Source organism: Schistocerca americana, chromosome 5 (assembly GCF_021461395.2).
Source record: "Schistocerca americana isolate TAMUIC-IGC-003095 chromosome 5, iqSchAmer2.1, whole genome shotgun sequence".
Taxonomy (NCBI): domain Eukaryota; kingdom Metazoa; phylum Arthropoda; class Insecta; order Orthoptera; family Acrididae; genus Schistocerca; species Schistocerca americana.
Genome location: NC_060123.1, coordinates 678,202,906 through 678,225,481, shown reverse-complemented (window position 1 = coordinate 678,225,481; position 22,576 = coordinate 678,202,906). Strand labels below are relative to the sequence as shown.

Below are 22,576 nucleotides of genomic sequence, written 5' to 3'. Positions count from 1 at the left end.
ATACTAATTTTCAAATTAATTTGTCTTTCAGTTTATATCCCTGTTAACAAGTGTTTCAAAGATGAGTGTTGCACGACATTAATGTTTTAGAGACTGACTCAGTTTGAAGATCATGAGTAAGTGGAACATGTTGAAATGATAATGGGTGAAACATACCATAATGAACACCACATTATATATTTATATTACTGATGGTGTCAGCTATCAGCCGTCAATTCTAGTAGTAATGTATGTAATTGGATAGATGAAAAATCTTCTCACCAAGCAGCAGTAGGAGCACACAGTTATAAAGTTATTTGAGTTTGTAAGCTTTTGGAGCCTGTGGCTCCTTCTTCTGGTAGAAGGGTTGAAGGGGAAGGAAGAGTGGAAAGGAAAAGAGCTGGTGAGGTTTAGGAAATGGGGAGAGGTCAGAAAAGTCGGCCAGAACCCTGGGCCAGGGGAGACTTACTGGATGGGATCCTTCTCATACTGTCCAGTAAGTCTCTCCTGACCCGGGGTTTTAAGTGGCTTTTCTCAACTCTCCCCATTTTCTAAACCTCACAAATCCTTTTTCTTCACCACTCTTCCTTCCCTCTCAATTCTTCCCAGAATAAGGAGCCACTGGCTTCAAAAACTTGTGAATTTAAATACCTTTATAAGTGTGTTCTTCTTCTTCTTCTTCTTCTGCTGCTGCTGCTGCTTGGTGAGTAGATTTTTTATCTATCCAGTTAGTTTGTATTATCAAAGCTTAATTTTAGTAGTAAAGCTCTAAATGGTTATTACAAAAGACTTGGGCAGCATAATTAATGGATACCAGAACAGTGTGCATTACATTTCCGCAAACTATTTTATCACTGTGGTATGATGTCATTGCTTGATGTATTGGAATGTAATTTTTGAGCAGAAGTTCTTGGGTTTCATTAAGGACTATACTACATTGTATGTTTCGAGTGAGCATGATGATGCCTTATTCTTGTATGTTAAGAGTGAGCAAAATGATGCCTTATTCTTAATATGCATGCATTATATCAATGGTGTATGACGAATGGCAACTGTTAATACTTACATTTTATGGGGAGCCTGCAGTGTCTTGAACCTAGTTAATGGTACAATAAAAACAGTAATGTAATAATTGTATAGATAAAAAGATCTACTCACCAAGTGGCAGAAGAACGTACATGTAAAAGAAGGTTATAATTAGGCAAGCTCATGGAGCCAGTGGCTCTTACTTCAGGCAGAAGGATTGAAGGGGAAGGAAGAGAGGGGTGAAGCAAAAGATCTGGAGAGATCTAGACCAAGGGGTAGATTTCGGGAGAGTCACCCAGAACCACGGGTCAGGGGAGACTTACTGGATGCTGTGAGAAGGAAAGACTAATTGTTGGGGACTGCAGTGGACGGGATTTATAAACCTGAGAGCTTAAAGGTGGAAAACTAGGCAATATGCAAGACAGAGATTACTGCTTAAACAACATCCACAAGTTACTAAGAGTGAAAAGCTAAGGGCATTGTACATAACAGAGATGGGAGGGGGAGGCGGCGAAAAATGAAAGATGTAGAAAACTAAAACAGAGTGAAGAAATACATAGTTACTGTGAAGAAAGGCTGAGTGGAAGAAATTGATGTAAATTAAGCCCAGGTGGGTGGCGAGAACCAAGAACATGTCATAGTGCTAGTTCCCACCTGTGGAGTACTGAGAAACTGGTGTCTGGGGAAAGAATGAGGTGACATATGGTGAAACTGGCATAAATATTGTAGAGTATGCTCTGCAACAGGACATTGTGTATTGACAGTATACACCTTCTGCCTATGCCCATTCATTCTAACTGATAATTTGGTGGTAGTCATGCCGATGTAAAAGGCTGAACAGTGCTTACATAATATCTGGTCTATGACCTATCGTTTCACAGGTGGGTCTCCCTTTGATAGCATATATTTTGCCAGTTACAGGGCTGATATAGGTGGTGGTAGGAGGGTGCTTAGGGCAAGTCTTGCAGCGGGGATGGTCACAGGGGTAGGAGCCATACAGTAGGAAGATGGGTGCAGAAGGAGAATAAGGTCTGACAAGAATATTAGGAGAGCGGCGAAAAGCTGTTCTAGGTGTGGTGGGCAAAATCTCAGATGGAATGGATCTAATTTCAGGGCATGATTTTAGGAAGTCATGGCCTTGTCGAAGTGGCTGATAATACATTCCAGACCAGGATAACACTGAGTGACCAATGGTGTGCTCCAAAGTTGTTTTTTGGAGGGATCAGCAGTACCAGGATCAGATGTGATGGTCGAGGAAAAACCTGCCTTTGAACTAGGTGGGTATGGTAATTACGTCCAGTGAAGGCTGAGGTGAGAATGGTGGTGTATTATGTAAATAGTCTGCATCCGAACAAATACATTTGCCTCGAATATCAAGGCTGTATGGGAGGGAATGTTTGATATGGAAAGGATGGCAACTGTCAAATATATGTGATGTTGTTTGTTAGTAGGTTTAATGTGGACAGAAGTGTGTAGCTGGCCTTCAGAGAGGACAAGATCAACATCAAGGAAAGTGGTGCAGGATTTGGAATAGGACCATGTGAAATTTAATTGGGAGAAGGTATTCAGAGATCCAAGGAATTTTAACAGGTCACCCTCACAATGAGTCCATATGGTAAAGATGTCATCAATGTGTCTAAACAAAATGACTGAAGATTTTTGAATCCCAGGAAGCCCCCTCCAAGCGAACCATGAAAAGGTTGGCATAAGAGGGAGCCATCCTGGTTCCCATGGCCGTAGCCCTGATCTGTTTGTATGTCTGGCCTTCAAAGATGAAGTAGTTGTTGGTAAGTATAAAGTTGATTAAGGCAAGTAGGAAGACGTCATACGTTTGGAATCAGGTAGGTTTTTACTGAGGAAATGTTTAGCAGCGGACAGACCATGTACATGGGGGATGTTGGTGTAGAGGGAGGTGGCGTCAGTGGTGACAAGCAAGGTGTGTGGTGGGAATGGGACGGGCATGAATTTCAAATGATTTAGGAAATAGTTGGTGCTATAATATAGGAGGCAAGTCTTTGAACTATGGCTTGCAGGCGCTGACCAACTAAGCCGCCCACCTCCACCTCTGTTACATAAATTGCACTTAGCTTTTCACTCTTATTAACTCATGCACGATGTTTAAGCAGTAATCTTTTGTCTTGCATATTGCCCTATCTTCCACCTTTAAGCTGTCAGGTTTTCAAATCTCATCTGGAGCAATTCCCAACAATCAGTTTTTCCTTCTCATCTTGTCTGGTAAGTCTTCCCTGACCCATGGTTCAGGGTGACTTTCCCAAAATCTACCCCTTGTCCTAGACCTCTCTAGTTCTTTTGCTTCACCCCTCTTCCTTCCCCTTCAACCTTTCTGCCCAAAGAAGTAGCCGCTGGCTCCAAAAGCTTGTCTAATAATAGCCTTCTTTTATGTGTGTGTTCTGCTACTGCTTGGTGAGTAGATTTTTTATCTAACCAGTTAAATTATTTTCTCAAAAATAACTGTAGTAAGGAAGGTGCTGCCACAATATAAATAATTTAGGAGTGATTCATTGAAAGGGACTCACAAGAGAGCAACAAAACTTGCTACAGTGGACTAGGGTGGGGTGGGGATGCTGGTCATGTGAAGTGTAGTGGGTAGAGGTAGAGAGAGGCAGGAAGAGAGGTTGGAGTGGGTAGTTAGTGGCTCAGCAGCAGCTGATTGTGCTGCCTATGGATGCAGAAAGGAGGTGTGGCAGATACACAACCTAGGTTGTGATTCATGGGTACCAGAGCTGGTGTAGTGTGGCGCACAAAGATGGTGATGTGGGTTTCAAGAAGTGGGAGGACAGAGTAAGGGGAAACTGTTAGACAGAGGGTGTGGGGCAGTGGATAAACAGAGAGTAAGGCCAGGAGGATTATGGGAGTGTAGGATCACCATTCTTTCTTTTCTGCTTTTGGGCAGGAGGTAGAATGTGCTTCATGCGTAATGCTTGTCCATAATATGGCCAAACTTACCCAAAGAAGTGCCAGTGTAAAGCAGCTAGTGGTGGTATCATGCAGCTTATTTCCTTAATTGTGCCTTCACATCCAGGCCATCCAGGTTGGAATGTGTGGCATGTGGGCCATTATATTCATTTATTCTGGAAAATAGTTTGTATGCCTTCTAGTTTGGCTGCCAAGTTTTAAGCATTCAAAAGTATTTCAAGAACACTGCTTCTCTTCTGTGCACACAGTTGTCTCCCTGTACAAATTAAATTGCTCTTCGACAGTGGACAACATTATCCTAAGCCACTGCATGTCAGGAGTGCTTTGTACCCACCATTTGCCTAAAGGGATTGGTAACACCTCAGACACTGAAGCTCACGGGTTTGCATATGTTCAAGACATTGCTTTCCCAGACTGCATCGATCACAACAAGGATGACAGATGACAGAGGGCAGGAAAAGTGCAGTTAGGGGTCCTCTATGCCAGGGACGTATTTCCTCTGCCGTGTCATGTGTGCGGAACTGGATCAGCATGAATTCCTCTGTGTCCAAAATAATGGGGCGGCACAAGCCAACATGTTGGCAGTGCATTCCACCAGACCTCTGGGCCCATTCATGCATTGGCTCTCAGCAGCCTATCAGTAAATCCCAGTCAGAAGCCATCACAGCGGGACCTATGACTTTTCACCGATATCCTGAGACATACCTGTCGGATGACTATGCTGAACTCTCAGCCTCCACAGTTAGGGATTATCAGTAAGATAATCTTCACGTCCCACTATGTTTACTCACTGTGTGTTCTGGGCGTACACCTGTTAGTGTCTGAGAAGTTGTCTTATGTTGAGAAGATTTTTCCTGTGTTATTAAATCTCCCTACTGTGGTTGTAATAAACCATTGTTCTTGTTTACCTCTATATCAGCAAGGAGAGCATTCAATCTTTTGCAAACACATCTGTCATAAGCCATTTAAATGATCAGAGCAACTACACAGTTTTTAATAATGAAGTTTATCATGTTAGTTTACTTCCATTGTAGTCTTTCAGGCCTACTGTAGTGCTACAGATCTATCATGCATTCTTCTCATCTCTGTTTATAAGATTGTATGTCACTGACTGAGGACAATAGTTTGCTTTGTCTTTACTAATATCAGAAGAAAGCATGCAGTGGAACAGAAAATTACAAATCACTGAAAATCTAGCTTTGATTCTTTCAGCATCAGAGGAGATCTTCAGCTCTTAGTTAATTGTAAATCACTTTTTTGGGATGAATTTCAATTTTGTGTTCCTTGTATTTCTTCCAGATTTTAGTGCAGAAACCATTATGCATTTTGTTACAGTCAGCAGCTTATAATGTAGTGCACAGAACAGTTGTTTTTTTAACACCTCTGAGTTAATAACATTTGATTTAACTCTTAAGTGTGGCTCGGTGTCAATGGTGATATTTGGTAATACTTGTTCACTTTGTTTGCTCTTTACTGATAGGCATCTTTTCAATTGTGTAATTTTGCTTGTGGATTGTACCCATTTCTGGTGCTCATACCTGTGTTCTCTACTTGGCTGTACATTCATCTCCTTCCTTTATAATGTAATTTGGATTTTTTCAGCATCCACTTCAGTGGTAGTGAAATCAGATTTGTTGTCATCATAATATTTGCCATTTGATGTCCATAGATGAATAAAAGCCTTCTAGGCTTGCCCATGAATGACTGCCATCAGCTGTATGCAGCCATGTTTCTCCAGCATGTTTTGTAATATAATGTGTCCTCCTTCTGGAAGGCCATCACGTCAGTCTCTTTTTATCTCTTGCAGTCTGCAAAGTCACATCATCTTTGTTTTAGATATATTTTTCCTACGTGGAATATGTCTGCTTGTGTCTGTATATGTGTGGATGGATATGTGTGTGTGTGTGTGTGTGTGTGTGTGTGCGAGTGTATACCCGTCCTTTTTTCCCCCTAAGGTAAGTCTTTCCGCTCCCGGGATTGGAATGACTCCTTACCCTCTCCCTTAAAACCCACTTCCTTTTGTCTTCCCCTCTCCTTCCCTCTTTCCTGATGAGGCAACAGTTTGTTGCGAAAGCTTGAATTTTGTGTGTATGTTTGTGTTTGTTTGTGTGTCTATCGACCTGCCAGCGCTTTCGTTCGGTAAGTCACCTCATCTTTTTTTATATGTATAATCTTGGTTATACAATATTTTAATGTTATCGTAGTTGATTTTCTGGCCTCGTCAAATGATATTATCAGTGAGAAGGTAATTTTTAATTTCCTGTTGAAAAGTCTTAAAAGTAGATTAGTCCCTATATGTTGGGAAGTATCTCACACTTAGGACCTGCTCCATCCATTCCAGTGTCGTCTTACTATTTTGTTGATATGTAACAATATTAAACAATGGAAAATCCAGGATGGAATATATATTGTTACATTCCATCATGGATTTTCCATTGTTTTATTTGGTTGATATTGTAACTAAAGTATCAGATAATGTGTTCTGGGTCTGCAGGCAACATTGGTACCATGGTATGTTTTTTACTAAGTATATAACTAAGAAGCTTTTACTTGACCTGTGAATGGCTTATCTCCAGGAATTCATTTCTGCATATATGTGTGGTGTATGTATGTGCTTGCTTTCTTGTCTGAACAAGTGCTGGGACACACAAATATCATTAAAAGGTTTGCTCCATTAAATTTCGGGAATGCAGCCGCATAAATTCTGCTTCTTCTTCTAATATTTCGGCTGTATATCTTTCAGCCATCTTCAGAGAGATGGCTGAAAGATATACAGCCGAAATATTAGAAGAAGAAGCAGAATTCATGCGGCTGCATTCCCGAAATTTAATGGAGCAGTCTTTGCGCCGTGAAAACCTGAAGATTCACGTCATTAAAAGGTTTGTTTCCCTCTGTCTTAAATTTAATGAATATCACATTGGTGATTTTCAGGTTAACAAGCGACATCCAGGAGTTCAAGAGCTCCTTTAAACTGTGTATCTCACAAGGTCTTCGCAGCACTGCACAGGTATGCTACAGTACCAAGGTTTTCTGTGAATAGTTTTATGTATTTTTGATGGATATTGTTTTTATCTTTCTTTTTATCTCTTGTTGTTGACACAATAGCATTAGGTTGCGTCTCCATAGTTTCACGTTTGGTTGTTTCCCAATAGCTGCTAACAAAACACAAAATATGCTTTAGTACGGCCTAAAATAAAAATTGCGTGTGGTAAGTTACATAATTCACTAGCTTTGGAACTTGGTATTTCTTTGTTTGATAAGAAACAAAAAGGAAGCATTGCAGGGAACAGATCTAGTAAAAGGACTGAAGTAGTTATGGCAGGAGTGAGCAAAAGATAGTATTTACTCCAGGCGTGTGGATGCAGATCATGAGAAAAGAGTTGAATAAGTATTTTGAGTAGGATGACAGAGATTTATTGATTGTCAATAGATGACAATGGAAAGTTACTCTACATTGTTTAGGGAGCATACAATTTGGAAAAAAAGAAAAGAACCAGAAGACCTAAAGTTGTGAAAGTTACTGAATCTTTCATTTCTCTACCTGCATCTATTGAACTGTTATAAATAGGTACACCATCCATCCAAAATGTTCAGAGATGATTTTATTCCTGAATGACATCAATACAGTGACTACAGTGGCAGCTTAAGCTAGCAGGTGTAAACCACAGATGTGCATTCGATAAATCAGTTTGAGCAGTGTTAAGCACTGGATGTGCAGCTGTATTGAGTCAACATTGTTGTGTTACAAATCACAGTGGCTCAATATCTCCAAATCAAATGCTCAAGACAGTTGCAAAAATGTTTTTAAGAAGCAGAAAGTGTGTCAGTTTGTCCCACATACCTTGACTGCCGAACAAAAACGATGATGCATGGATACCTGCTGCGACGTGTCTGAAATGAAAAATCCGGACAGTTCTTTTCTAGAGAAAACCATCATGAGTAAAAAGATCTGCTGTTATCAATGCACATCTACCACAAAATGACAAAGTGCTGAAATTCACATGAAGGGTCAATGCTTTCACAACATAACCGAAATTCAAGCCAGCATGACATGTGGATTGAACAATATTCCAAAGGATGGCTGTCCTGTTAGTTTCACATGGTTCTATGAATGTTCTGTGCATTGTACTGAAGTGTAGAACACTTGCATCATTACAACCACCATCTTAACTTTTCTCAATTTTTTATTATTCCAGTCTCAAAACTTTTTGAACTGATGGAGTTTTTACATAATTTTTATTGTCACCTTTGGAGAAAGTCTTTTAGACTTGCAAAGTAAGATAAAAGTCAGATAACATCATGCATGAAAACAGTAATCATATCCTCATACATAATGTAAGTTTTGTACAGATCACCTGGAAATTGAAACATATTTTTGTCAGATTTGTTAATGACAAAAATTGGCTTGTGGGGGAAGAGTTTAAGATATATGGTTAGAAGGAATTTAATGAGGTGGTAGTTAATATTTATGATGTTGGAAGGAACAACATTTTGGTCGTGCTACAGACATCAGAGATTGTTCAAATGATGGTTTTGAAAATAATCATTTTTCACTGCAGATATACATAATTTCAATAAGAAATCACCAGTTTTTGCCATCACTAGCCATCTTCAGATCATGAGACAGATGCAGTAGTTCAGTTAACCACAGTTCGAGTGAACTGCTGCATTTGTCTTATGATCCGAAGATGGCCAGTGATGCCAAAAACCAGTGATTTCCTATTCAAATTGTGTGTAATTGTACCAGAAAATAGTTCATTTTCAAAACAAGCATTTTTAATGTTGTTGACTTGACAGTCCTGAGTTGCTAGTAATATTATATTTTGAGGTGGAAAAGTGTGTGTCCATTTTGTGTGCTGTGCTGACAAATGGTTGGTGGACTTGCTCATACTTCCTCCCTTCTTGGTGTTAGTCTCTAAATGCTCTTGCATCTTCTGCCAGCTTTAATTTCATCGAAGATCTCCTGTCTGTCATCCTCACAGTCTTTTCCCTTTGTCGTTCCTTCAATCAGGACACTGAACTGGCACGAATGATGAAGTAGGTGACTAAGACCAGTACTACACTATCATGTTTCTATGTTGAAGTTGATATGTCAAATATTTATGTCAAAGAAATTTGATGGTGCAATACGGAATTTTGCCAAATCTCGTCTGTCGTCAATCAAATATGATCAAATCTAGGTTCTCGCCATAGATTTGATCTGTAGTCAAATAGCTGTAGCGACACAAGTGCTCTAAACAGTTACGTTTCACACTGCAGTGAACAGAAGGTGAACAACTTTTATGATCAAATCTGTGCCGAGAACCTAGATTTGTTTGTAAACATGGCTTCAAAGTTGTGTTCCTTCAGCCTACTTTTTTTTTTTATATAATGAAAGTGCTTGACTAGTGCGGGGGTGAACAAGGGGCACATTGCATGCTATTAATTGTGTGTTGGTGGGTAGGTGGAATATGCTGCAGGTGACTTCATTTCCACAATCACCGCTACAGCCATCTACCTCTACATCTGGGAACATCCAGCAGCTTTTCATCAAGCCATAATAGATGATGTGGTGAAACTCTAAAGTAAAAAATTCTTTCTTAGCTTTCCAATCAACTTTGTGTATTTTTGAACTCTGGATGCCACAAGTTAAAAAGGGCTTCACCTGATTCATACTTTCTATTAATTTTGTAGTTGTTGGAACACTAATTCCGTTAATTAAATTATTCAAAAGTAAAAATAGTTCCTATCGCCCATATAGTGTACGAAACATTTATTTTCCTTCACATATTCACTCTTCAGTGATTTATAAATCACTTCACACATTTCTGGAATTATTTTGGTTAATGTGCAATGTGATACTCGAGTGCTATGTTGTAAACCAGAATAGCTCTCTCCAGTATCAAGAAATCGATGTGTCACAGTTTGCCTGGTTTCTGCACATATACCATTTCTGAAGACAGTATTCTGTTTTACTGAGAAAATACTAAAATACACACTCATCCATCTGTAAGTAATTATATATGACTTGAAGTGTTCAACTTGCAGCTCTCGTAACAAATTTTGCTGAGTGCTTTTATCATCTCAACTTAAAACCTATGGCTTCATCCAAGTATATTTCCTTTTTTTCCCGCCACTTTTCTTCCAAATATACACTCCATGCAACTGTGGTACTAGCAACTATAGTTGTTGTTCACCAACTTGAAATTTGATGAAAAATATGACGAAACTGTAATACACAATTTAGGTGCCATGTCAAAGATCTTTGTCAAAGAAATTTTGATGAATATTTGATCATATTTCTTCGTCAAAGAAATATGATAGCGTAATACTGGCCTAACCAAGTTGTTCCTCCTAATGGTTTTTAGTAGACTCTGTCTCTTCTGCCCTCAGCACTTCTTCATTTGAAAATTTGCCAGTTCAAGCAACATCCAAATTTTTCTTCCAAACATCAGTTCTCGAAAGATTGCAGTCTTTTCTTTTTAGCATTCTTCAGAGTCCAAATTTCTGCCCCACACAAGCATAGGTTCCAAATGTAGCTCTTTGAGAATAATTTCCTGTTAGTGAAGAAGATACTGTTTGATGTCAGTAGTGTTCTTTTCTGGGTAAGTGATTCCAAGTCCTCCCCCCTCCCAGGAGTATTTTAGCTTTAACAACCTTTGTACTTCTACCAGTTGCAGTAATGTAGTTTCTGAGGTACCTGAAGATAGTTACTTGTACCAGTTATTTGCTTACATGATTTTTGTTTTGCTAGTTTTTCTCGAATCTGCAACATTTAGACAAATGGTGACCACACTATCTTCTTAAGTATTTTGAGAAATTGTTCAAGGCAGTTGCCAATTATTTCACTGCATTAGGAAATTAAGACTTAAGGTGAGTAATTTGTGTCTTAATAGCTTTAATATTTTTACATGATAAGATTAGTGAATACTTACAAAGTTTCAAATTGTAAGTGGTAATTCAAAAGGGATTATAAGGGCGTTTTGGTAAACAAACATATTGTGCCACAGATAGATAGGTTATAATTAGAGACCGGAGTATACGCATTTGCATATTTGGCTGCTTTTCACTGGTTATTGCATATTTTAACTAAAAACTAGTGACGATGCATATTTTTGCTCTACGTTTACAATATTTTAAAAATTTAGATGGGCGGTTTGTAGCTCAATCTACTTTTCATGTCGCATAGATTAACCGCAATCTGTCCGCAGCTCGTGGTCGTGCGGCAGCGTTCTCGCTTCCTGTGCCCGGGTTCCCGGGTTCGATTCCCACTGGGCTCAGGGATTTTCTCTGCTTTGTGATGACTGGGTGTTGTGTGATGTCCTTAGGTTAGTTAGGTTTAAGTAGTTCTAAGTTCTAGGGGACTGATGACCATAGATGTTAAGTCCCATAGTGCTCAGAGCCAGCCAGCCTTAACCGCAATCTAGATCTGCATGCAATCACTAACTGATAGGCGTGCTGCCTAGTGAAATCAGTACAGATGAGGAACAGGAACAGGCAGCAGAGTCATTGCTTCTGCGCCCGCGCCCCCGGTTAATCCCCTCCGCTGTCATACCATACACGTCGGCAACAATTAAATTAAACTACACAGGGTTTTAGTTGCATGTCCATTGTTTCAGTTTAGCTTTCTATTTACTTGTGCACAGTGGAACATGTTTACGACGTGTCGTGTAACGTGTTGTGCACCGTGCCACCCAAAAAAAGAATGTTGTTTCGTGGATAGCTGGCCATCCTGGAACATTTACACATGATGGAATTGTTTTATATTGTTGAGTTTGCAAGAAAAATGTTTTGTGCAAAAAAAGTTTCAAATAGATCAGCATATCAAGACAAGTCTTCATATCACAGGAATACAGAATAAAGTACTATGACAACCCAAATTCTGACAACAGAAGTTGCAGTAGCAGAGATTTGTCCAAAGATAAACAAAAAAGTTGGTTTAACAAGGATCTGTGTGAAGCATTCATTGCAAGCAATATTCCTCTTCACAAACTTACAAACCCTCCCCTCAAAGGCTTCCTGCACAAATATTCCTTAAATCAAAATATACCAGATGAATCAACATTGCGTAAAAATCACGTATTGACAATTTATGTAAGTGTTCTGGAAGAAATAAGCAATGAACTCCACGACAACATTATCTGGATTTCAGTTGATGAAACTGCAGACACTTGTGGCTGTTACATTGCAAATTTAATTGTTAGTGCTTTAAAAGAAGAGCCTTCTTTTTCCTGTTTAGCAGCCTGCAAAGAACGAGAAAAAGTAAATGTATGATCACCAGATATGTGAATGAGGGTATTAGAAAAATATTTCCAGAATCTTCTACAGATGAAAGGGTGTTTGTGTTTATTTCAGATGCTGCTCCCTATGTGATCAAAGCAGGAAAAGTTCTGCGAGTATTTTATCCCAATGTGATTCATGTGACATGCTTTGCGCATGGAGTATTTTGCCTTACTGAAGAAGTGTGTTCCACGTTTGTAAATGTAAATAAACTGATTTCATCCACAAAGAAAGTGTTTCTAAAGGCTCCTGCTCGCATCAAGACCTACCAAGAAAAACTACCAAATGTGCCTTTACCTCCTGAACCAGTGGTAACTCAGTGGGGTATGTGGGTCAAAGTTGTGTTGTTTTACAATGAACATTTTGAGGCCATTAGAGGGGCAGTAAACAACTTCAATAGTGCAGAGGCTTTGGCAGCTTGCCAGTACAAGTAAGCTTTTAATGATTCCGGTATTAAAAAAAGACATTGCTGTGATTAGCATTCATTTTTCCCATATACCTGCAAGTATTAAAAAGCTTGAAACTCAAGGTTTGGCGTTGAATGAATCTATTCAGTTAGTGAATAAAAGTATTCTAGTGAACTCCTCATTGCCAGAGGTATTCCCAAGAAAACTTAAACAAAAGTTTGAAAACATTTTAAATAATAACCCAGGCTTTGAGCCCTTGTGCCAAATTGATAGTTTTATTAATGGGATGGGTGAACTTTTACCAGAAACAATAAGTGCGAACATAGCACCCAAATTCAGATACTGCCTAGTTGCCTCGGCTGATGTAGAATGGTCCTGCCCTGCTTTTAAAAATGTTTTGAGTGATCAAAGACTCAATCTTACTACCGAACATTTGGAACAGTACTTGGTCGTTTATGTTTACAATAGTAGAAAAAATGTAAAATAAATTGTAAATGGTGCTTTGGTGCAATAGTATAAATTAAAAGTTAACGCTGTTCATAAAAATTCATGATTGTATTTTGTTTTTGTAAATAAAACATTATGGAGTTTTTGAGCGTGCCCCTCTGCGTGCAATATATCTTTCAGTTGGTTCTGTACATATCAATTGTTTTACTGCGAGTCACTCTTATCACATCTGCTTGTTACCGACAACAGCAGCAAAGAAAGAACAATTATTGAAACACTGTATGTGTCCACATTTTGCAAATTTTTAGAAAATAATCCTAGAAAGGCCCTCTTCCTGACCTATACCAGAAAGTATTCAGAAAATGATATCAGCGTTCTAAATATACCGATTTTTTTGTATGGTCTGATTGATATGCACAGATTTGACTTTGAGATATAATGCATGCAATGACTACCATGTTTTTTTATTATTTGATCCTGCATATTTCAACACTTTTCATGCATTTTTAAGCATTTCTCATGCATATTTAAGGTTTTCCTTATGCATACAATCCAGTCTCTAGTTATAATATTTCACAATAGTTGTCATCGGCACAGTAAAGAGCATCTTTGTAGTGTAACCTATCAGCATGCTCTTTGAAATTTGTTCAACGGTGAAGCTCATAGTATAGATAAAGAATTGAAATGACAGTCACATGAATGGCATAATTAACCTTTAGCAAGGTAAAGAAAGTTGAAAATGATGATTGTACTATGAAATGAGGAATTACATTTTTGCACAGTGTTTGGTAGAGGAGAATGAAGAACAGTATATACTTTGATCAACACCTAGAAGTCTGTCTGGCCTCTGTTGTTAAGTGAGAGAGAGAGTGCATCTGAAATTAAGAAAATTGATTTCCATTGGCTGTCACAATTATGCCAAAGGGCATGTGTCACTTGAGTTGTATAATGTTCTACAAATAAGATGTTAAAGCTTTCTCTCTTAGTCACCTGAATCGTTGTAATAATGATTTGTCTCTGATAACACTAGTTGGCAAATTTAAACTTTTTTCTGCATCTGCTTTGTAAATAAGTGGATTTACCTAATTTTGGGATGCTGAATACACTGGTAAAATTAGTTTTTCTCTACGATGTCACATTTCTTAGATACACAGCAGAATAAAAAATGGTAATAGGAAAAATTGACACAATTAAGTTAAACAAAAATACACATTCAGAATGTTTGAAAGCAATACTATTTCGTATGTATATATGGGCATGATGCCAATAAAAGGTCCAAATTAGTTCAGAAGATATTTTCACGTTTAATCGTCTTTGGTTTTTGAAAAAATGCGACGACAGAGCTCTTATTTTGTTTGCTGTTTCATCACTCTTCGTAACAAGACCCTAGCAGTAGTCACCCATCATCGAAGGGTTCCAGTAGCCATGGTAACGGTGTTCCATGGTAAGAATGTCGTGGTGAAAGTGTCCACCATGCTCATTGCTTACAGCTCCCAAATTTTTGGAGAAGAAATCAAGGTGAGAATGTAAAAAGTGAATTTTAAGTGACATTCTACACCGCGTGTTCTTACAGTTGTCCAACAGATCATTCACAGTGGTAACATAGTTTTTGTCTTTTCTGTTACATAAAAAGCCCTTCACAATTGCTTTAAAAGAAGACCAAGCAGATAATTGGATATCTGTGAGTTTGGTATCAAAGGTTGGCTCTTTCAGCAATTTCCTTATTTGTAGTCCAACAGGTATACCCTCTTTCAGCTTTGCCTCTATTAATTTGGGAAACTTTTCTTTTAAGTGATTGAAGGCCTCATCATCTTTATCCAGAGCTTTTACAAAGTTCTTGATAAGGCACAACTTGATATGAAGGGGAGGCAAAATGATTTTATTGGGGTCAACCAATGGGATATTGTTCACATTTACGTTTCCAGGAACAAATGGCTTCCTTATAGGCCATTCCTTGACTGTACAGTGATTCTTGGTGTTACAGCTGCCCCAAAGGCACAAAAAGCAGCAATATTTTGTGAATCCAGCCTGTAAAACCTGTAAGGAGTGCAACAACGTTTTAATCACAGTAAAGCTGCCAGTCATGTTCCTTATATTTGACTACCTTTAGCAGCAAAGCCATGGTTTCATAAGTTTCTTTCATGTCTACTGTGTAAGCCATAGGTATTGATGGAAATGCATTGCCATTATGCAGTACTGCTGCTTTCAAGCTGGTTTTACTGGAGTCAATAAATAGTTGCCACTCCTGTGGATTATGTTGTACACCTAGCAGCATCATCAGATCATTGCCATCTCTACATACATTGAATTCTGCATATCAAAATATTGAGTGAAGGAAGCACCTCTTGATTGAAACAGGCAATTTTTGTCCCTGGAGCTAGAAGGTTCCGTTGTTGCAGTCTCGACTCCAAGAGTTCAGCCTGCTGTTTCGAAAATTGTAGATTGTGAACCAAATCATACAATTCCTTTTGATTAAAGAGCTGAGGTGAAGTGTCATGATATTGAGGACAGTACTCTTCTGTATGTTCAATATTTTCTGTTTCACTTGACATGGTGTCTAGTTACATCGCTTTCAAGATACAGACAGGAGCAGGCAACCCCTCATCATGGGGCACAGGCAAATGCACTGAAGATACATTTGGATACTTTATTTCATGTCTAGTTTTGCTTGAATGTCCCGAAATATTTGTAAGAAAGAAGTAACAGTCTGAATAATGGTCTTTAGGCTTACACCACACCATCGGAACAGTGAATGGCATGGCTCGTGTTTTCCTTTCAACCACTCGGGTAAGGTTGTAGTACAGGTTATGCAGCCAATATGAGGTGCAAAATTTTTATCTTGATCACCAACAGGGCACTCAAAATACAATTTATATGCCTTCTTAAACAAATTAGTGATTGGTTTTCTTTGGTCTTTTGGAGTGAATTTCCCACACACATAACAAAAATTATCGGGGTTGTTTGGACAGCAACGAGATTTACTAGTTGCCATTTTTCTTAGTGTAAGTTTTAAACACAAAAAGTTTGCATTATCTTTCACAGGAAACACGTAGTGAGGATCTCTTTCACACCACTGGACTACCACACCACCCATTTACTGACAATTTGTAGATCTTTTAGTTCTCCTCTGCAGATCAAAAACAAACAATTAAACATCAAAACAGAAGAACAGCAAAAAGCAAAATACCGAATACAAAAAATGAGACCTTTAAAAACTCAAAACTGATACATGCTAGAACATTTTGAAAGGTGTATTCAGATTCTACACACCAAAATACATACTAGTTGATGTATCACATGCCAGATGCAAAATGGCTCTTGACTATAGTTCAATTCTTTTATCTTGGCGGCTCGCGCATGCCCGCCCAGACGCTGGAGATTGCTGCGTTGCCAGTTGCACACGACGCACGCGCCAATAGAAGCAGCGCCATAGTATAGCATAGTTCGCAAGCTTACGTGTAGGGGGGAACGCGCAGTTCATGAAATAAAGCCACCACGGCCGCATATACCCTTTCGCTGCTATAAAGACGTGCTCCCTGCATTCCGCGCTGTGGGCGATTTTGTCACTGCACTGCTCGCCTGTGCAGACACATTGTGTTTCGACTGCTTTGACACTCTTTATCATTCGATTCCACAAAAACTATTTGGCTCAAAAATTAGATTTTTACCTATCTTCTTGACTGATACCTTCCCCCCATAAATGACTTAATTTTGTTTCGATGTTCAACGCAGTTATTATGCAGCATTAAATATAGTAAACCTCTGCACGAAATTTTGAAGAGTTTGCAGAGGTAAAAGTCCATAGAGTATACTTTCCGTATGGTCGATTTTAGTTGCCACAATGTTGAGAATGAAATGTGGACAAGATACCTATATATTTCATTTAATTTAAGTACCACATAAGTGTCGTATGTAATATTGAGAAATATTCCACCTTTCGTGACTGTAACAAAAGTTTTACTTACACTGGGCACGTTTGGCTTTGTTGTAAAGCACTTCAACCAATCAAAAGGAAGTAGACAAAATACATTAAACAAAACTGTGGACTTACAAAAACATTAGGACTTGAATATACCGTCTGTCAGTGAAGTGCTCAGAGCTATGTCAAATATAATTTATTTGCTAAAACACTGATGAGCTAACACAAACGTTGAATATTGTGCTACCGCAGCACAAAACTACGAAAGGTGACTTGGCAATGGAGGACACAAAATACAGTCCTCTTATGATGCTTCAAAAGAGAGAAACGCGTCTGGTCGCTTATTACAGTTGCAGAAAAGGGATATATTTCAATACCATTGGTAAAACAAGAAATAGAACACGAATACCATTGTGTATGTGCCATACCTTTCACCGATGGAAGTGCTTTAAAATAAAGCCAAACGCGCCGTGTGTATATAAAACTTTTATTACAGTCGCGAAAGACGGAATATTTCTCAATATTACATACGACATCTATGTGGTACTTAAATTAAATGAGATATTGTTATACAATAAATATTGTATGAAATTTAGGTATCTTGTCCACATTTCATTCTCAACATTGTGGCAACTAAAATCGACCATACGGAAAGTATACGCTATGGACTTCTACCTCTGCAAACTCTTCAAAATTTCGTGCAATGGTTTACTACATTTAATGCTTCACATCAAAATAAAATTAAGTCATTTATGGGGGGGAAGGTATCAGGCAAGAAAACGTGTAAAAATCAAATTTTTTTGCCAAATAGTTTTTGTGAAATCGAATGATAAGTGTGTCAAAGCAGTGGGAACACAATGTGTCTGCACAGGCGAGAAGTGCAGCGATGACAAATTCGCGCACAGCGCGGAATGCGGGGAGCACGTGTCTGCAGCAGCGAAAAAGTTAATGAAAAGGCAAAGCACTAGAAATTTCATTCAAACGAATAAAATTCATGAAGTAAGGCACTCCAATATTGTTTTTAAATAAAGAAAATATCAAGCACCGCACAAGGTTTGAATTCATAACATTTCCCTTGGCAGCCAAACACCCTAACCGTTACGCTACCTCAGCTCCTCGAACAGTGTAACACCATAAGGACTCTAACACCTCACGCAACTACTTATAAACACTGTTGGTATGACTATGAATTACTCACGCTTCGTCGAAGTACAATAGGAAATAAACAATTACTGCTGTTCTTCATTGCGAAAAAGCGGTTCGTGAGAATGATACCAACACCTTTCCTTGCTATCGCCTGAACTAGGAGGCTTATTGCTTGTTTGGTTTAATTAATTAATAGAATATGAAGCAATTGGTATAAAGAATGCTTTTTCCAAACTTTCTGTAAAAGAAAATCTGCTATCAAGACATTGCTTTTGTTCTATTACTTTATTTATGACTGAACGTTTCTAAAACTGAAGACACTCGTCCGTGGTCTGCACTGCTGTCGAGATCTGGCAACGTCGTTCTCTGTTCATTGGCTGCCTGTGTTTTGTGACGTCAGATGCGCAGAACGAACCTAAACTCGGCCGCCAAGATATATGACGCGCACTTTAGTGCAATGAAAGACAAACTAAGAGAGAAACTTTTCTGTGAGATGTAGTTTCATTTCTGCAATTGGACACTGTCTTTACGTTGTCCCGTAAAATGTTTCTCAGTGGCATGTACCAGTTGCCAGTTGTGTACCAACTGTTACCTTATCAGCAGGATATTATATCAAGTGATTGTGGTCATTTCTAGAATAATAACTTTTGCATTGTGTGTGTAACAAATGGTGGTCTTATTTCCTCATCTGCATGTGGCAAACCAATAGCATAGTTTTCTTTGTACAGAAAATTTTACGTAACCTCCTCAGGCCTGACTGAACTCATAGTCCCAAATGAAAGAGGACACCTAGTACTGAAATAATTGGATATTTTTAGCACTTTTCTCAGTATTTTTGTAAATTGTATCATGAAATTAATTTTATTAAGTTCTCCAAAAATAGTTCTAACCTATTATTTGATGCAGCAGCAGCAGTTAGCTGTTATATATTAGGTGTCCTAGAGTAACAAGCCAAAGGTATTATAAAAGGTGACAAATACAGTAATTATGGACACTTTCATTCTAGCAGCAACAGCATAACTGCAGCTTTACATTCTAGTTCTGACAAGGACTTTTTTGTTTACCACCTGTTTAACCTTTCATGCTTCATTGGAAAACTTTTATGTTAAGTTGCTGTAATTAGTTAATGCTGCAATCTGTTTGGTTAAAAATACAGAATGTGTTTAGTTATTTGTTTATTTGCAGATAGTTGGCTGTGCTGTCTCTTTGTTCATTATATCTCCCCAAATGACTGCAGGTATGATGGTTGTGATCCCTGCTGTAATTATAACTGGGACATTAATTGGATCTGTTCTGCGTAAGATGTCTAAGCAAGCTCAAGAACAGGCGAGTTTTCTGTTGCTGTTATAATTCACATTTTCATGGAGTATACAGTTTTTAATGTTGGCTTCTCTTCAAACAGGCAGCAAGAGCCACATCTGTAAGTGATGAAGCGATTAGTAATATTAGGACTGTAAGAGCTTTTGCAATGGAGAGAAAAGAATGTGAATTGTTCAATCAACAGATTGAAGAATCTCGCAAACTTAATGAAACACTTGGTCTTGGTATTGGCCTGTTCCAGGTAAGATATAATTGAAAAAAGATACAATAACTAATAAAGTTTGTACTGTCACAATCTATCTAGATTTAATATTTGATCCTGGCGTGTTTTTTTATATCTAAATGATTTTAACATATATAACTTTTTTTACAACAGAAATTCATTCATGTATATTACCACTAAATTCCATCATGAAGGAAAGCCTTCAGAGATGGGGGCGAGTCCAATTACACAATATCAGATAGAAGCAGTTCTAGACTAATTGTATAAAGTATTCTAACAACCAGTTATGAGTAGTGCTAATCTACTCAAAAGGCCAGATATGAGAACTACCTCTACATTACTTACTTTTTGTATGTTTCAAACCAGGATGTGTAGCAAAGCAGCTACTTTGAAAAAAAAGAAAGAAAAGAAAAAAGTCCACTGCTCTTTAACTTACACTACTGAGCTGTTCTTTTAATCAACTACTTCATACTAAGTATTTATATAATGTTATTTCAGAGAATGCTGTTGGCTGCCTATATACCCAAAAAGTTAAAACCTGCTTAATATAGTTACTTTGTTGTGTGTGCCTGTCATCCTGACATAGAAAATAGTCAGTGTGAAACTAGTTCTGTTTGCTGCAATAAATTTAATGAACATTTTTTCTCTCCTTTGTTAGGTACTCTTGAAGTAATTAGTGGTTTTGGTGTCATGGAGAGATATATTTCAGTTTACAAAATACATTTGTAATTCTGAAGATGGTGAACCTGATAACTACAGTATCAGTCAAGAGATGGTGTAAAATGACATTCAGAAGGCATACTATTAAAATGCTACCGAGATTAGGGAAGAACTGATTGGAGTTTAAATAGCCTACTGTGGGTCCTCCAAAGACTATAATCTTTTCTTCACTTAGTCTTGTTGTTGTCTGCAGACTGATCCTGTGCAAGTTTCATCATCTCACCTGAACTTCGCAACCTACATCCACTTGAACCTACTTGGTCTCCCTCTACAATTTTTATCCTTCATACTGTCATCCATTACCAAACTGACATTTCCTTGGTACCTCAGGATGTATCCTGTCAACTGAGCTCTTCTTTCATTCAAGATATGCTGTAAATTTCTTTTCTCCCAAATTTGATTCAGTACTTCTTCATTGGTTACCTGATCTATTCATTTAATATTCAATAAAATCTAGTCACCAAACAGGAAACTCATTAAGAAATGGAAGACCAATTACAAAAAAAGAGTAAAAATACCAGCCTATGAACTGCTAGGTGCTCTGTATCATTCACCACATGGCATAGCAACATACATTAAACAAGATATGCAAATGAGAGCCATTTTCTATCTCTAACAATGACGAAATCCATAATGTTGTAAAAATTGAAAGCATCGCTGTCTCCAACACTTACAAGCCACCAGTCATATCCTTGTCAGCCCAAGTTATCCACCCACATCCTCATCCTGTTGTAAAAGTGGGTAGCTATAATGGCCCCGTAAGCAGTGGAAATATAGAGACTGCAACGACAATGGTAACACAGTAATAAAATGGGCAATGGATGACCACTTTAACTCTTGTGTTCGGTGCTTAAGACTGATCTACTTTCAAGTTGGCAGCATGGAGGCAGGAATACAATCTCGATCTATGTTTCATTCCAGTAGACAACTACGCCCAGACCCTAGCAGTATCACAAAAAGTCCTCTGTGACTTCCTACACAGGCAGCAAAGACCAACAATAACAGAAGTGGGAACACAAATCCCTCTAATCACATCTATCCCCCACCAAAGGTGGAATCTAAAGAAAGCCAACTAGGCCAAGTTCTGTATAGAAACAGACAATCTCTTTGGCTGGATATCCTCTACTAACAGAAACTACAAAAGATATGCCGGCACCATAATTGGGACTGCCAAAGAGTATATACCAAGAGGCTACTGAAAGCAGTAATACATTTCTGGCTGGTCCCAAAACAGTGACCGAGTGATGTGGCGCAGTGGCTAGCACACGGCAATCCGTGTCCGGCCATCCTGATTTAGGTTTTCCATGATTTCCCTAAATCGTTCCAGGCAAATGCCGGGATGGTTCCTTCAAAAGGGCATGCCGACTTCCTTCCCCGTCCTTTCCTAATCCTATGATACCGATGACCTCGCTGTCTGGTCTCCTCCCCCAAAACAACCCAACCCCAAAACAGCGAGGAATTGTACCAGAATTTCCTCAAAAATGCTGACCGAGAAATGGCTGAGGAACTAATACATAGTCTAGATGTGGCAAGGCACCAAAAGTGGGTGAAAACAGTATAAAGCCTGAATTTTCAGACTTTGAGCAGACTTCATTAAGGAAACAAGGAGTGGGGCTTCACATGAAGAAATAAGACAACAGTTGCTCCAAATGCCATTGCTTCACGTCTAGTAGCAACAACCAGAGCATCAATATACAAAGCACGTACAATCATAGTGATACGAAAACTCAGAACACTAAAAGCCTAAAATGCAGATACCAAACTCCTACTTGTGAAGAAAACTCAACAGCACTTAAACATGTTAAGCCATGAAAAGCTCCAGGGTTTGACAGTATACTAGAATGGCTTATCCACAAAAGAATAAGTACAAATTAAATGAGGGAATCTCGCTCAAACACACAGACTTCCAGCCAAAACAAAGCCGTGCTATCACTCACTACTTATGTTGCAGTAGTGAAGTAATTTGTTCATTCTAAGAAAGAGTGTATATTTTGATTGTATGGCTTTTGACATTTTCAGCTTGAAGAGGAAAGATAAGATCTGTAATAATTTGTGAAGTCACGTTAGTGTTTACTTGTATGAAACTTCTAAAGAGAATAAATTGTTATTATGTCATATCACAGGAAAAATAAGAACCACTCTTCTGCAGGTTTCAGCTTGCTTAGTGGTCTGTTACTCTCTCTTACGAAGATG

At 38.4% G+C, this 22,576-nt stretch overlaps 1 protein-coding gene across 1 annotated transcript in view; it reads left to right on the top strand.

Moving 5' to 3' along the window:
• Positions 1-22,576, top strand: part of LOC124616052 (mitochondrial potassium channel ATP-binding subunit) — a 113,374-nt gene that overhangs the window by 48,273 nt on the left and 42,525 nt on the right. Inside the window, exons 5-7 of the mRNA XM_047144286.1 lie at positions 6,874-6,949; positions 19,306-19,446; positions 19,523-19,681. Coding sequence (XP_047000242.1) covers positions 6,874-6,949; positions 19,306-19,446; positions 19,523-19,681 — 376 coding nt within the window. The remainder of the gene's footprint in view (positions 1-6,873; positions 6,950-19,305; positions 19,447-19,522; positions 19,682-22,576) is intronic.